Source organism: Pipistrellus kuhlii, unplaced genomic scaffold, assembly GCF_014108245.1.
Source record: "Pipistrellus kuhlii isolate mPipKuh1 unplaced genomic scaffold, mPipKuh1.p scaffold_m20_p_8, whole genome shotgun sequence".
Lineage (NCBI taxonomy): Eukaryota > Metazoa > Chordata > Mammalia > Chiroptera > Vespertilionidae > Pipistrellus > Pipistrellus kuhlii.
The window spans coordinates 18,309,050-18,323,836 of NW_023425584.1; the positions used below are offsets into that span (position 1 = coordinate 18,309,050).

The 14,787-nt window shown below is 57.1% G+C and overlaps 1 protein-coding gene across 3 annotated transcripts in view; it reads right to left on the minus strand.

Moving 5' to 3' along the window:
* SYNPO (synaptopodin) overlaps positions 1-10,837 on the minus strand; it is a 35,871-nt gene extending 25,034 nt beyond the window's left edge. The window contains exon 1 of one of the 3 annotated variants that reach the window (XR_006740727.1): positions 4,397-4,508. Coding sequence is in view for 1 of the 3 variants with exons in the window: in XM_036424645.2 (XP_036280538.1) it covers positions 10,233-10,650 (418 nt within the window). In the remaining 2 variants the exon portion in view is untranslated. The other 2 variants (XM_036424645.2, XM_045576836.1) reach the window with 2 other exon arrangements.
* Between the last annotated feature and the right edge of the window lie 3,950 nt (positions 10,838-14,787).

The window sequence follows — 14,787 nt, forward strand, 5'->3', positions numbered from 1 at the left end:
ACCCTAACTGTGAACTATTGTTCCAGAGCGCCGGCTCTTGTCTTCCGAACACGCGTCATCCCTAAGAGACGCTCCTCCGGAGGGTGAATGTGAGTCCCACTCTCCTGCCTGTGGGGCTCATCAGCCTCCCTTTGACGGCCCCTCCTGCTGACCCCACGGCCCCCACATCTCCTTCTTAGCCCCTTTCACAGCGGCTCCGAGCAGAGGCCCGCGGCTCAGAGGAAGCACAGCCACTTGTCCGAGAGCGTGAGCCAGTGAGCGAAGACGGCGAGGCTCGGGCAGCCATTCCTGAAGTGCGGGCCAGGCCCTCTCCACGGGCCCTGCCCGTCCTCCCAGCCGCAAAACCTGTTCCCGGCCCAGCGCCAAGAAGTAATTTAAACCGAGATAGGAGTCTTGAGCGAGTGTCCATCTCCTCGAGGGCTTCCTATTTTAACAGAGATCGAGACATGATAATACTACTATTTAATAAGTAATAGGGTGGGGCTTTTTTTTTTTTTTTTTAGCATTTATTCACTTATTTAATTTTCAGAGCAACAGTGCAAGATAAGATCGATTATTGTTTGCATCTCCTAGATGAGAGAACAGGAGGCTGGGAGGTTACATAACAGGCCCGGTCTCCCCGCATCTCCTCACTCATCGGGAGGGGAGCCTGGGCTCCCGCCTCGGGGTCAGGAGGGAGCCTCTCGGGGAAGGGGAAGGGGAAGCCGGTGGAACAGGAGCGGATGGAATCTGGCCCCTCAGTAGCAGCCCGGGGCTGCAGGGCAGGGTAGCGTGGGGTCACACACTGCTCAGCAACGCTGCCTCACCGAGTGGAAAAGATGAAGCGAGGATGGTGGAATTTCAGGCTGGGGCCAGTTGGTAAAGATTTCATTCTGGAGAGAGAGGGCTTTTGTAAGCCTCTGGAATTACAGGGCTGGGAGGCTGTCCCCACTCGGACTCCTCCTCCTCCGGGACAGTTCACAGAGGACTCTGCGCTCACACACACACTGGGCCAACTCAACAGGGCCCAGCCACCCGTGGGACCAGCTCGTGGCCCCGGCTCCTTTGGGTGGGGGGGTCTGCCTGCAGCCCGAAGCCCAGGGGAGTGAAGGCTTTTCACAGCCTCAGCAAATGCCCCGCCCCCTCCTACCTGCAGTTCCCAGCTCAGACCTTTCACCACCCTCAGAAACACTTTCCTCCCAACCAAATCCCTCCCGTTCCTCTAGACTAGGGGTGTCGAACTCAATCAGAGAAGGGGCCAAAATCTAAAATCCAGCCTAAATCGCAGGCTGAATGGTTTACTGAACAGTCATAAACTGTCATTGTGATGGAAACGCAGCAGAGTGCAGTGATGACAGCGCGGTGCGGGCCACATTGCAAGGCCTGGCGGGACGGATTTGGCCCGCGGGCCTTGTGTTTGACACAGGTGCTCTAGACCCAGGTTCCGGTCCTGCCTCCTCCACGAGCCAGCCACGACCACACCTTCGGATAACACCCAGGCCTCTGCTCCGACGCCCCTCCAGAGAGAGCCCTTCCCTAACCACCAACACGAAGCAGCCCCTCTCCATCTCAGCGGCATGGCTTACTCTGCATGATGCCACTTGTATCTGTCTGAAACCACCTTGCTGCTTTTTCCTGGCTTCCCTTTTTCTTAACCATCTCCCCAATTAACATGTAGCTTCTTGAGGGCAGGGGCCTGACTGCAACTCCATGCCTGCCTACCCACCTAACCACCACCCCACACCCCACCCCCACCCCCAGCCAAGGACACTGAGTTCCGTAGAGAAGAAGGGATTCACCCAAAGTCAAACAGCAAGCAAGTGGCTAGCACCTAGGCTGCTGCATTGAAGGCTGTCCCCATCCCCATCCCTGTTGACTCCCTGCTGCCATACTACATTGGGGGGGGGGGGGGCAGGGCCTGCAAGTCCTCCACAGCAGCATCCCTCCACTTCCCCAGGGGCCCGCAGTGCCCCAATCTGCTTCCCCCTCAGTCCCTCCCTTCCTGGCATCAGCAGCTCCGATGAGCTCATGTCTGGAAGCCTGGGAGCTGCTCTGAAGGAAAAGGTGCCTCCGGGCCAGGCCCCTGGGCTGGAGGTGAGCTGGGCCTTGTGGGTGACAGTCTGGCAGGCGGAGGGAGCGTGCTGACCCCTGCTCAGCCTGCCTCCCAGAGCTGTGACGCGGGCTCAAGGGGAATGGATGCAGGGCCTGGGGGTGCATGCCCACCACGGAGCTGGTCCGAGGGGTGGGGTGGGGTGAAGAGGAGATGGAGAGAAGGCTCCTCTGCCATATGAGCCCCCTCCCACTTATCAAGCAGCAGCTGGGCCCTGGCCGGGTGGCTCAGTTGGTTGGAGCATTGTCCTGTGCACCAAAAGGTCACAGGTCTGATTCGTGGTCAGGGCACATGCCCAGGCTGTGGTTCCTCCCCCCATCAGGGTGCATGCAGGAGGCAACCGATAGATGTTTCTCTCTCCCATCGATGTTTCTCTCTCTCCCCCTCTCCTTTCCTTTCTCTCTAAAGTCAATAAAAACATTTTTTAAAATTAAAAAAAGATTAAAAAAAAAAAAAAAAAAAAAAGCAGCTCTGTTCCAAGGAAAGGCAGCTCTGCTGCCCTCTACTCACAGAATCGCCCTGGACAAATCTCCTCCCCTCTCCAGCCTCAGTCTCCGCAACTCTAAAATGGGGAGATTAGGTAAAATGATGACTGAAGGAGCTAGGGATCAGTTGAGAACCAGGCACCTGATGTCACAGGGTCTTTTTCTTTAAAAAAAAAATTTTGTTGTTGTTGATTTTCAGGGAGGAAGGGAGAGGGAGAGAGAGAGAAACATCAATGATGAGAGAGAATCATTGATCCGCTGCCTCCTGCACATCCCTTACTGAGGATCGAGCCCACAACCTGGGCATGTGCCCTTGACTGAAATTGGACCCAGGACTCTTCTGTCCTCAGGCTGAAGATCTATCCACTGAGTCAAATCAGCTAGGGCAGGGTCTTTTTCTTTCTGTTCACTGCAGGGGAAGGGCAACAGCTAACAAGGGAGGGAAAGAGTTAAAGACTTATTTTAACCATGTAAATGCTGATTCCAACCATTTAATTTGGGTACTATCGATAGTTTGGGAGTGGTGGGGTAGGGATCAGAGGGCAGGGGCCTGCAAAGTGGGAACCAGGTGGCACAGCAGCAAACATCTTGCTTTTGGGAAGTTCTCGGAGTATCAGACAAAGTGGTCCTAGTCTATTCCCCTCACTGGGGAAACTGAGGACCAGAGGAGGAACCAACCCAATATCTCATATGGAGACCCGCCTCCAAGCAGCAGGCCATTTTCCCTCCCGTAAGGGGCCCATCCACTGCCTGAGGTACATAGTAAGGCTCTGCCCCAGCACAGAATGGGGCCAGGCCTCAGGCTGGTGACAGGCAGGCTGGCACCAGCAAAGATTCCAGTCCCTTATGCCAGTGAACTCTAGTCCCTCTGATCAGCATCCTCTCTCAACCTACACCTTGCAACACGGCAGGGGTGGGGCACACCCTGACCCCCACTTACAGCCCCCACAAACACCGCAGTTGTCCCCTTGGCGGCCCCCTTCCCACCCTCTCCCTGGGAGCCAGAGAGGGCAGGGTCTTGCCCCAGGATCACACAGCAAGTTGATTCCTTCCACTGCCACCTGTCACTCGGGAAAGGGTGGGGACTGGGGCGTGTGCTGCTTCCTTGCTCACTCCTGTCTCTTGTGGACATCCCAGACCGGGGGCACGGCGGGTGGGGGTGTCTTGTCAGGGCCCTGAGGGGGCCCCTGCTAGGGCCTCCGTGTTCACCTGGCAGACGGAGCAAGAGCAGTGATGCTGTGAGCATTAGACATGGAGCCCCAGGACAGCTCCCCCGCTCCCTTAGGAGTTCAGATGGGCCTCGGATTCCCCAGGTGGGGCTCGGGCCTTGGTCCCCTCATCAGACAGCTCAGGCCTCTGCTCCGGTGCCACCGGCCTCGGTGCGCACAGCCCGGACCGGCCAGCTGCTCTGCCCGCGGGGAGGGGGCCGCGCTGAGCACACGCCGTTCCGCTGCCCGCAGGCGCCCGTGCCCCGTTGGTCAACCCAGCCTGCGTCTGCCCGCGCCCGGCTGGCCACCTTCCCCAGGGGGGCTGGGGAGCACCCTTCTGGCGCTGCCCACCGGGGGACCGGGCTGCCCGCCCGGGTCCGGACCGGAGTGCGAGGTGAGGCTGCAGGACTGGGGCGCCCACGACGCCCCGGGAGTAGCCTCCTCCGCTCCTGAGCTGCTCCAGAGCCCGGAGATCTCCCCTGCCCGCCCTCCACCGCACCGGACAGATGGGGAAACTGAGGCCCAGAGGGTAGCAGCCACTGGAGCCACGCAGGTGAGGAGGGCGCGGTGCGCTGGGCGCGGGCTTCCCTGCCCCGCCGGCTCCTCTCACTCACCTGCAGCCTCCGCTCCCCGGGCTCACGGGCGCCTCCGCTCTGCGCACCTGGCCGCGTCCGTCAGGGCGCCCCGCCGGAGACTCTCACCCCTCCCGCCTGGGCGCCCCGAGACCCTCACCCCTCCTACCTGGGCGCCCCTTCCCCGCCGGCCACCACCGCCGCCGCTGCAGCCGCCTCCACCGACTAGCGGGCGGCTCGGACCGGAGCCGGAGGGCTGGACGGCGAGGAGCCGTGCTCCTGCGGGCCGCTCCCCCGGGCCCTAGCGCCGCCTCTCGCCCGCCCCGCCCCGCCCCGCCCCACCCAGCCTCCGAGGTGTGTCGTTCCCCTACCCCACCCCCACGGGGTCCGGCCTCCAGTCCCAGGCCCCCCAGTCCCAGGCGCGTCTCCAGTCTCTCCATCTTTCCTCCCCCTTTGCCTCCCTCTCTGCTGTTTGCTTGTCTGCCTCTCTGTTTCCTTCTCATTTTCACATGTCACCCCCTTCTGCTTTCTGTTCCACTAGTTTCATCAAGACTTCCCATCCATCTTATCTCCACCTTTTCTCCCATTCCCCCACCTCCACTTAAATCTGTCTTTGTGATTCTTTCCCCATAACCAGTGCCACCTCCCGCTTCCCCGCTTTCAGACCAGGTCAGGGTCCTCTCCACCCCCCCCCCTTCCTCCCCCTCAGCCCCAAGAATTAGAGCAGAACTTAGGCAGATGAGAACTGAGGGGGGCTGTCAACCGCCCCCCCCCCCCAACCCTTTCCCCTCCTCCCTGCAGCCTGGAGCTATCCCCTGGCTTAACCAGTCAGCCAGCAAGAACAAGGGCAGTAAAGCCCTGTGCCTCTTGGGCTTCAGTTCCCCATCTTTTCATTGAGTTAAACCCCACTGGGACTGAGCCCAGCAGAGCCCCGTGGCAGGCAGCAATCAGTGTGCATGGAAATCACATGGGATGCTGCTAAAAGCCAAGATTCCCACATTCTGGCGCCCCTTCCCAGTGAAGGGGGGACTTCCGGGGCTTGGAAACAGGACTGAGAACAAGCACCCTTCCCTCTCCCAACCATTTTGAAACAAAACCACACTTGGGAAGATGCTGGCCTAGGTTTTCACCCAAGTTTCCCTGGGTTCCATGTACCCCAGTCCTGCAGTCAGGGTGGTTCCACTTTCATTTGTCTTTTATGTCAGGTTCTTTCTGTGTTTAGATTTCTGCCGAAGGAAGTCAGAAATGTGCTGGTGTGCACCCAAACCCGGAGCTGCAGGTGGCCCGGTTTGGGGACATTCCCCAGCCCCAGTGGGCGGGCTCGGAGCGCAGGTCCGGTGACAGAGGACAAACCCTCCCTGGCCACTCTGTCTCCTGGGTCACAGAGAATCCCCCTGGCACTGTGGACGCCCCTGTGCTGGGGCTGCCCCGAGTGGGGGTGGGAGGCACAGAGGGGCCCTGGAGATTGGCACGAGGCAGGGTACATTGCCTGCCCTGGGAGTGCGTGTGCTAAGAAAGTGGCTACAGCCCAGCCTGTGGGAAACCAGGAAACAAACTGTGTGGGTGAGAGGAGAGAGAAAGGCTAGGATTACTGTGTGGGTGGGTATGAAAGAGAAAGAGATGGGGAAAGGAAGGAGGACAGAAAGTGGTTCGTTCTGTACATGGGTGTGTGGCAGTGGGCGTGCAAGAGTGGAAATGCCTATGAAGGAAAACGTGTGCATATGTAAGAGAGATTGCAGAGTGTAGGTGTGTGAGCAAGAGAAAATGGAGGAAAGATCATGATTTAACCTGTATCTAAGGGAGGAGGGAATCTGTGTGCTTACATGTTTCAGGTGGGACTGTAGCTAAGTATGCAAATCATATACATGTGAAAGGCATGTATGGGTCAGGGGGGTTTGTGGGAGGATATTGATGGATGTATACCCATGCATGGGTGTGTGGGTGCCTGAGGGCATGCACGTGTGCAGATGTGAGTATACACATGTTTGCATACCACATGGTATATATACACTATGTGTATTTACATGCATGTTTGTGAGGGTGTGAGGGGGTGTTAGTGTACATGTGAAGCATACAGGAATCTGTGAGCCCTGTTCCTACACCATCACCCTCCTATGACGGTGCCTGTAGAGTTGGGGAGCAGGAGGAGAAGTGGGTGGCACCCTGCCTCTCTGACTGCCCTCTCCCCCACAGGACTGAGGAGCAGGGCCATGTCCTTGGCCAGTGACCAATGTCAGCTCTTATCGTGGGCACGGGTTCCTCTGCCTCCTCTAGATAGACATGGCCAGGGGGCGGGGCTCATCTGACAACCCAGATTCACCCCAGAAGGTACCCCAAACCCCCAATACCACGTGGCCTGGAGAGGAGGGAGAGTCACTTTCCCAAAGCCATACGTGAGGTCAGTGTGAGTCCTAGTGCCTCCCCGGGGGAAGAAGATGGCTTCGCAGAGTCCCCTCCCGTCCCCCAGAGCCTGATCAGCCTTTCCCCAGCCCAGTGGGTGGAAGAACACAGCCTGCTGCCTCAGCTCCATGGAGACAAGGCGATGCAGAGGGTAGTGGAAAGCATGGGCCACACCTCCCGGGGGTTCAACTCCTAGCTCCTCCAGCCTCAGGCCTGAGACTTTGCCTTAGTTTCCTTATCTATGAAACAGAGATAAGAAATGTATGAACTCCTCAGGGCTATTTGGAGGGTAAAATGAAGTAACCCTTCCACTCTTTTTTTTTTTTTTTCCCCTTGGTTTCCTCATCTATGAAACAGATAAGAGAAGTATGAATTTTTTAGGTTTAGTTAGAGGATGACAGAAGTAACCCATACAAAGCATTTAGCTCAGAGCCTGGCAGCTGAGCTGGGAGGCAGAAGCCCTGGGTTCTAGCTCCAGCTTTGCCACCGACTTACTGGGTGACTTTGAGCAAGTTGATTGCCATCTCTGGGCTTCCGAGTCTCCCCATATTATCTCCACAGCAATCTCAGTGAGTCCTTCCAGTTATGACGGGCTGAGACTTTGCAGAGAGGACATCCTCTCTGCCTCAGGGGGCTCTGTTGGTGAGCTGTGGACTAAGAAGTTCGGGCTGAGGCCTAATAATGAGCCTTCCTTCCTCATATATTCTCCCACGTTGGCAGCAGCTGGGGGCTTGAACTGCTGCCCACCTCATCTGTCTGTGCTCCCTGTCTGACTCTCCAGCCAAGGACCCCATTCTGCCCTGCTCAGCTGGTACTCAGGCCTTAGACTGTAGGGGTGTCGAACTCAGAGAAGGGGCCAAAATCTAAAATCCAGCCTAAATCGCGGGCCGAATGGTTTACTGAACAGTCATAAACTGTCATTGTGATGGAAACGCAGCGGAGTGCAGTGATGACAGCGAGGTGCGGGCCACATTGCAAGGCCTGGCGGGACGGATTTGGCCCGCGGGCCTTGTGTTTGACACATGTGCCTTAGAGCAATGGCACTGTACCCACCCATCCAAGTGGTGGGTACCCAAGGCAGAAGATGTCATGACCCATACTTAAAGCTGTCAAGAGAGGCAGTTATAATGGTGGGAGGACGGTGTAATTGTCTGAAGATGCTTATAATCCTCTAGGGGAATGGGAGGAAGCTTTAAAAGGAAGCCCTAATCCACTAAAAACCTGGCAGCTCCGTCGGCCTCTTCCCTCCGGATCTCTGGGTGAGAGAAGGGACTCTGACCACTCCCTTTCCCCAGGGAGCAGAAGGCCAGTGTGGCTCTGGCCCCAGAGCATGCGGTTCCTATTCTCCTGCAAGAGCCAGCTCCCTTCCCGCCTCCACCTCTGAGGAGTCTTCCCTGCCATTCCATCCTCCCGAGGCCACTCTGTCTCCTCTGTCCCCAGAAATGTTCAGGGCAGAACTGGAGGACCATCTGGCTGGATGTTTGAGAGGGGAATGAACTAGACTGTGAGGCAAGAGCACGACCTTAGTCTCAGCTCCAACACGGACTTGGTGACCTTGGGCAAAGGGCCTCAGTCTCTGAGCCTCAGTCGCCTCACCTGTACAATGGGAACATTCCTGCCCTGAGAGGCTGTAGTGAGATCAGTGAGAAGGAGACACGACAGATCTAGCTCCATCTGAGAAGCCAGCAGGATTCGTTATATGTAGTCCCTTCCTCTCCCTTCTCCTTCTACGGTCTCTTCCACCCCAGGTGTCAGCAGACCACACTTCTTATAAATCAGAATACAGTGGTGGCCACAGCCAAAGACCCTTATTTAAAAAAAAAAAAAAAAAGCTGTGATTGGATCATGGCTTAGCTGCTTGCTAGCCATGAGTCTAGGACAAATCACGTATGTTCTCTGATCCTCAGTCCTCTCATGTGTGTATGGGAGATAATAACAGTATGTCTCTCCTGGGGTCCTCATGAGAAAAAATGAAATGACATGTGTAAAGCTCTTAGCGCAGAGGGCCTGGCTCATAACGGCTTAACAAATAATAGCTGTTGTATTGTTGAGCCGATGATGAGCATTTTAATTACGAACATCCTCACAAGCTTTTCTAGATTGCTCTCACATTTCCAAAACCTTGCCCCAGCTAAGATCATTGCAGCTCACAGCAGCTCTATGAGGTAGGTAGGGCTCGTAGCTTTACGTACTTTCACAGATGAGGAAACTGAGGCTCACCCAGGGGCAGGGGTTTGCTGGGGCTTGGCTAGTTGGCCTGGGTCCCAGACCAGCATCCGAGTCTCCTGGCTCCCATCCCTGGTCTGTGAGAGGGAAGGAAGCAAGGCCCTGGCTTTCAGGCTCCAGGGGAAGGGAATGTGGGCTGACTCTGGTGTGAGGGCCCACCTGCAAGTTCAAGGCTGCTGTGCCCTCCTCCTTCCTGCCCCTCCTTGTGTTTGCCCAGCTCCCTGTGTGACCCAAGTGTGGGAGGTGGCGGGGGGGTGGTCTCGGGGGTGGGTGATCAGAGCCCGGAAAGAATTATTTCAGAAAAAAAGAGTGGGCAGGATGGCTGGTGAGATGCCAACCGGGGCGTCAGCAACGCCCGCAGAGAAATGAAGTGTTCCTTCGGTTTTCTGACGCACAAGCCCTCCTGGGCCTGAGCGAGCACGGCCCAGTTCCCGTCCTCCCCATCTGGACCCACTTCAGCGTTTCCATGGGCTGCCGGTGGAGGTGATTCAGTGTCGATTTTCCTGACCCGCCCCGCTCTGAGGACTATTATCGCCCTTCCTTCCTCCCTCCCTCCCTTCCTTCTGTGCAGGCAGCTGGCACGGAGCTCTCCCCTACCCCTTATGGTCGGGTCCTCGCCGCAGCCCAGGTGATGTGGGTCCTGCATTTGTCATGGCTACCAGATGGACAGCCGAGGCCTGGGTGAGGAGTGTGCGTCCAGCTGGGTCACCGACAGGCTGAATGACCTGGTCCTTAGCTTCCTCACTCTGGGCCTCAGTTTCCCACCCTCACCCCCACCCCCACCCCCCCGCCCCTGCTAAGATTAGCAGGTCAGATTAGATCAGTCTTCAATCTCTACCTCATAAGCTCTGTGAGGGGCAGCAACCACACCTGTTTTGCCCAGGGCTGGGTCCCTCGCACCCTCCAGTAGCTGGCACTCAATACCTTCAACCAGCCAGTCCCGCCTCCCATCAGCTGTTCCCCCTCTCCAGTCATTTGTGAGCACCAACGACTGAAGGGCAGACAGAAGTGAGAGATGGATTTGTTTCCAACAAAGCGCCCTGGCACAGTTGTCTCTCACCGCCTTTCCACAGCCCTCCCTGGTTAGCAGAGAGACGGCCCTCGATGTGGGACAGCTGGAGGTGCACGCCGCTCACAGCCTCCCCGTCCATCTGGGCACGCCCCTGGGCCTGTGAGGGGCTGCTGTGCATCATGGGGAAATATGGCCAAAGGCCCCTGTGTTAAGTCCGGGGGAGATGGGCCATGTGCTTACCTGGTTTCTGGGGAACCCTGGTCCCAGGGCCAGGGCCGGGGCCAGGGCTGGGGCTGGGGCTGGCTGTCGTCACTTGCCGGGCCTTCACCACGTCCCAGTCCTGGCCGGCCCTGGTGTCATGCCGGGGCTCCCGCCGTGCCTCCCTGGAGAAGCTGGGTGGCTGGGTGCCCAGGGCCTTGGGCAGCTCTGGTGCCCCTGGGGAGGCTCTGTAGATGGAGCTGTCCCCATGCCTGCTGGCCACCCTGTCCTCCTCCACGTCCGGGGGCCCGGCCTCGCCCTGCAGGCTCTCCTCGCCGCCGCTCTCCTCGGCCTCCAAGGCCAGACACCGGTAGCTCCCGTCCGGGATGCGGAAGGCACAGGGGGAAGGCCGGCCCTCGCTGGGTCCGAGGGGCGGGGGTGGCAGGTGGGGGCCCAGCATGATGCCGCCTCTGCAGGGATGCAGGCCACCTGTGTGAGCTCCTCGCCGGCCTCCTGGGGCCTCTGCAGCTTTAACTTCCTCCGGCCACTCACAGCGCTGGGCGGGTCCGACGCCGGCCTTCCCGGGCTGGTGGGTGGTGGCCCCCACGCTGTCCTTAACCTTCTCTGGTCAGCGAGGCCCCCACGTCAAGATGGTCTGTCTGTGCGGGGAGAGAGGAAACAGCCCGTGAGACGGCTCTCGGACGGTTCCAGCGGAGTCCGTGAGGCCTGGCCCCCTCAGGCCGCCCTGAGAACTGGCGGGGGGTCCAGGTCCCACACATGTCCACCGGCAAGTGCCAAGGTCCGGGCACTCCACATCCCCGCTGGCTGCCATATCCTTATGCCATCTGACACTTTATTTGCTTAATGTTTTTCTGCAAATCAACTTTATATAACTTCTAATACTTTGGGCTTAGGCAATGATTGCAGGAAAACCACAAGTATGTTGGGCTAAGTCATTTTTTCCCAATACACATTAAATAAATACCTAGTTATTTGACAATACTTTTCTGGGCAGAATTCCCTCGCATCTTGCCACAGGAATCACAGAAACGGTGGGTCAGAGGGCACAAGGCTGGGGACAGGGACCCCGGAGAAGGCTGAGCACCAAGGGAGACGGTACAGTGATGTGCTTACATGACAGGCTTTCAGCTGGAATCCCAGCTCTGCCGCTTGCTCACATGATGGGCAGCAAGTCACTTGACCTCTGTGAGCCTCAGCTTCCCCATCTGTAAAATGGGAACTATAACATCTCCAACATAGTGTTGCATTAATGATTAAGTGAGCCCAGCCGGTGTGGTTCAGTGGTTGAGCATTGACCTAGGAACCAGGTCATGGTTCGATTCCCAATCAGGGCACATGCCCGGGTTTTGAGTTCTATCCGCAGTAGGGGTCGTGCAGGAGGCAGCCGATCAATGGTTCTCTCTCATCATTAATGTTTCTTTCTCCCTCTCCCTTACTCTCTGAAATCAATAAAAATGTATTTAAAAAAGATCAAGTGATAAAATGCAAGCAGAGGACTTAGCACAGTTTCTGAGGTGCAACTTAATACATGTTGGCTATTTCTTCATCCCACAAAACATTTCTTCAGTCCTTATCACCTTTCAGACTCTATAAGAGACCTGGGGAATGCAGTGGAGATAAAAAAGATATGGTAGTCTGGCTCATGGAGCCTTAAAATCCTGTGGTGGTGGGAGCTGTGGATGATAATAGGGAGTAATAATAACAGCATGATGATTTAGAAATGTTAACTATGATGATTACACAGGAGTCAGGACTGGAGCCTTCCTATTGGGATGCGAGGGGGGAATGGATGGGAGAGAAACTTGGAAGAATTGGCTGGGCTGGGAAGCAGATGGAGAGTGGGTGTGGAGGAAGGGGGAGGAGTCTAGGATGCAACTCCGGTGACAGTGTGGTTTTGTGATTTTCATCAATAGAGCTCAGGAATAAATGGGAAGGAGCCGAGGAGCAGGTGTTCAGGGGAACAGGGAGATGGATTCGATTTGGGATTTCTGGGGGAGATGTTTCAGGCTGGAGACAAAGGCTCGCAAATCATTCATGGAGGCACAGTGGGGAGGTGGACAAGATGCCCCAAGATGGGCAGGCAGACCTGACACAGGGCCAGGGGAGAAAAACTTAGAATTGGCAGATCCCGGTAAACACTCTTTTCTTTTTTCTTTAATATTTTATTGATTTCTCACAGAGAGGAAGGGAGAGAGATAGAGAGCTAGAAACATCAATGAGAGAGAATCATCGACCAGCTGCCTCCTGCACACCCCCCACCAGGGATGTGCCTGCAACCAATGCACATGCCCCTGACTGGAATAGAACCTGGGATCCTTCAGTCCGCAGACTGACGCTCTATCCACTGAGCCAGACCGGTTTCGGCTGTTAACAGCTCTTGATTCCACTGCTTCTTAGCTGTGTGAGCTTTGCAGGTGTGAACACCTGAATCTCACCCTTTGCAAACAGGGAGAGGAGAACCCTACACACACCCTGGCTGTCCCGGGGGCAGTGAGAGTCCTGAGAATTGTGAAAGTCTGTGGACATTGGTGACCTCAGGGCCTGGACTGACCTCAGCTGCTGTGGTACTTGACCTGGAGGCCAGGCTTCGGTGCCTAGGCACCCCACCCCCACCCTGGCAGGCTGGGTCAGGGCCTCCGCTTCTGGTTGGAGCTGTGCCAGGGAGAGTCTGGTAGGCAAGAGGGAGGGTAAGCCCATTAGCAGGCCCTGGAGAAATCAATGCCAAACCGGGGAAGGCAAACAGGTATCGGGATCAGGAAGGTAACGGGCACCTGTCACAGCTGCCTCGCTGACAGAAGCCAGCCTCTGTCTAGAGAAGTTTGAACACCCATTGGTTGCTGGGCTCTTCACTTAGGGCAATCAAACCCTCACAGCGCCCCTGAGGGGGAGGACGGTTACTATTACCCCCTTGCAGAGGTGAGGAAACTGAGGCTCAGACTTCTGGCCTAAGTCACAGAGTGACAGGGCCAAGACTTGACCCCAGTTCTGACACTAGGCCGCGATGGTGGGTACAGAGACACAGCAGAGAGCGCTCCAAGGCCTCGTTCCTCTCCAAATTCTCTCTCACGCATCAGCTGCTGCCAGATTTCTGGCATTAGCATTTCAGAGAATCTTAGAATCTCATAAAAGGCCAGAAGAATTCTGAAGAGCCCTAACTGGCTATGTGAACCTTGGGCAGGTGCTTTCTGCATTTTGGAGTCATTTTGCTCCAACGCACAATGGTGGGGTTGAGACAAAGGATGTTGGGGGTGGGGGAGGTGTCTGCCTAGCCCTGGCATTGCAGGATGCCATGATTCTAAGCACTTGGAGCCCCCACTCCGCCGCCCACCCCACAGAGGGCCAGATGGCTGGGGGCAGAAGAAGTGGGCACGGGGGCCGGGCTCCTTCTCACGCCCCACGGGGCCTCACGCTCTACCCCTGCTTCTGTTTTGCTGTATTTGATGGTGGCCACGGTTTCCAGGAAAGAAGAGAGAGGCGGAAAAGTTAACTTTCCGCCACCCACACAAATATTTTTGGCCAGCGCTGTCTTTGCATTGCCAAGTCTGGAGGGAGGGGCTGGCAGGAGCACTCCAAAGCAAGCCTCCCTTCCCGGGAGGAGGGCGCCCACTCCAGCGGGGGCCTGGGCCAGCCCCATGGGGGCCTGAGACCTGGAACACCCACCCACCCACCCCCGGAGCCCTGGGCAAGGTGGAGGGAGGGGTGTGAGGACCCATAACTGCAATGGCAGCTGCCACTTTCTTTTAATATATTTTTATTGGTTTCAGAGAGAAAGGGAGAGGGAAAGAGAGAAATGGAAACGTCAATGATGGGAGAGAATTATTGAGCGGCTGCCTCCTGCATGTTCCCCTCTCCTGCCGCCCACTGGGGATCGAGCCCGCAACCCGGGCATGCGCTCTGACCAGGAATCCAACCATGACCTCCTGGCTCATAGGTCGATGCTCAACCACTGAGCTACACCGGCTGGACAGCTGCCACTTACTGATGCTGGTAGGGTGGGCATGTGAGTGCTGTCTATAGGTGGGGAAACTGAGGCATGGGGAAATAATTCCGTACCCAGAGTCACACAGATGGTGAGTCCAGAGCAGGACCCATTACTCTCGGTGGCTGTAGTCTGGCTCTGGGACAGCCACAGCCCCTGCCGTGGCAAGCTCACGCACGGCCCACCCGTCCCTGTGGCCCATTCCACCGCAGAGGGCCTGCTCTAGCCTCCGCAGAAATGAGAGGGGGGTCCTCCAATGCCAGGTCCCCCGGTCCCCGTCTCTCACCCAGCCATGGGCTCTAGACGCCAAGCCTCAGCAGGCAGGGCCGATGGAGCCCAGCCACGCCACTGTCCTCCTCTCAGCGGTGGGAGGGGTCACCCGGGTTGCACAGCAGGCCTGAACCCAGGGGCCCAGACACACGCTCCATCTCTTTACATCCCTGCTCCCCCTGAGCCACCCGCGTCCCTTCTTGGTCCCCTGAGCTTCTCCCCTGAGTCCAGGCAGAGTCCTGGGCCCAGAGGCCTGGCTGAGGGGCTGGAGGAGGAAGACCAGAGCAGAGAGTGGCAGACAGCGGCGACATGCAGGGTCCCCTGGAG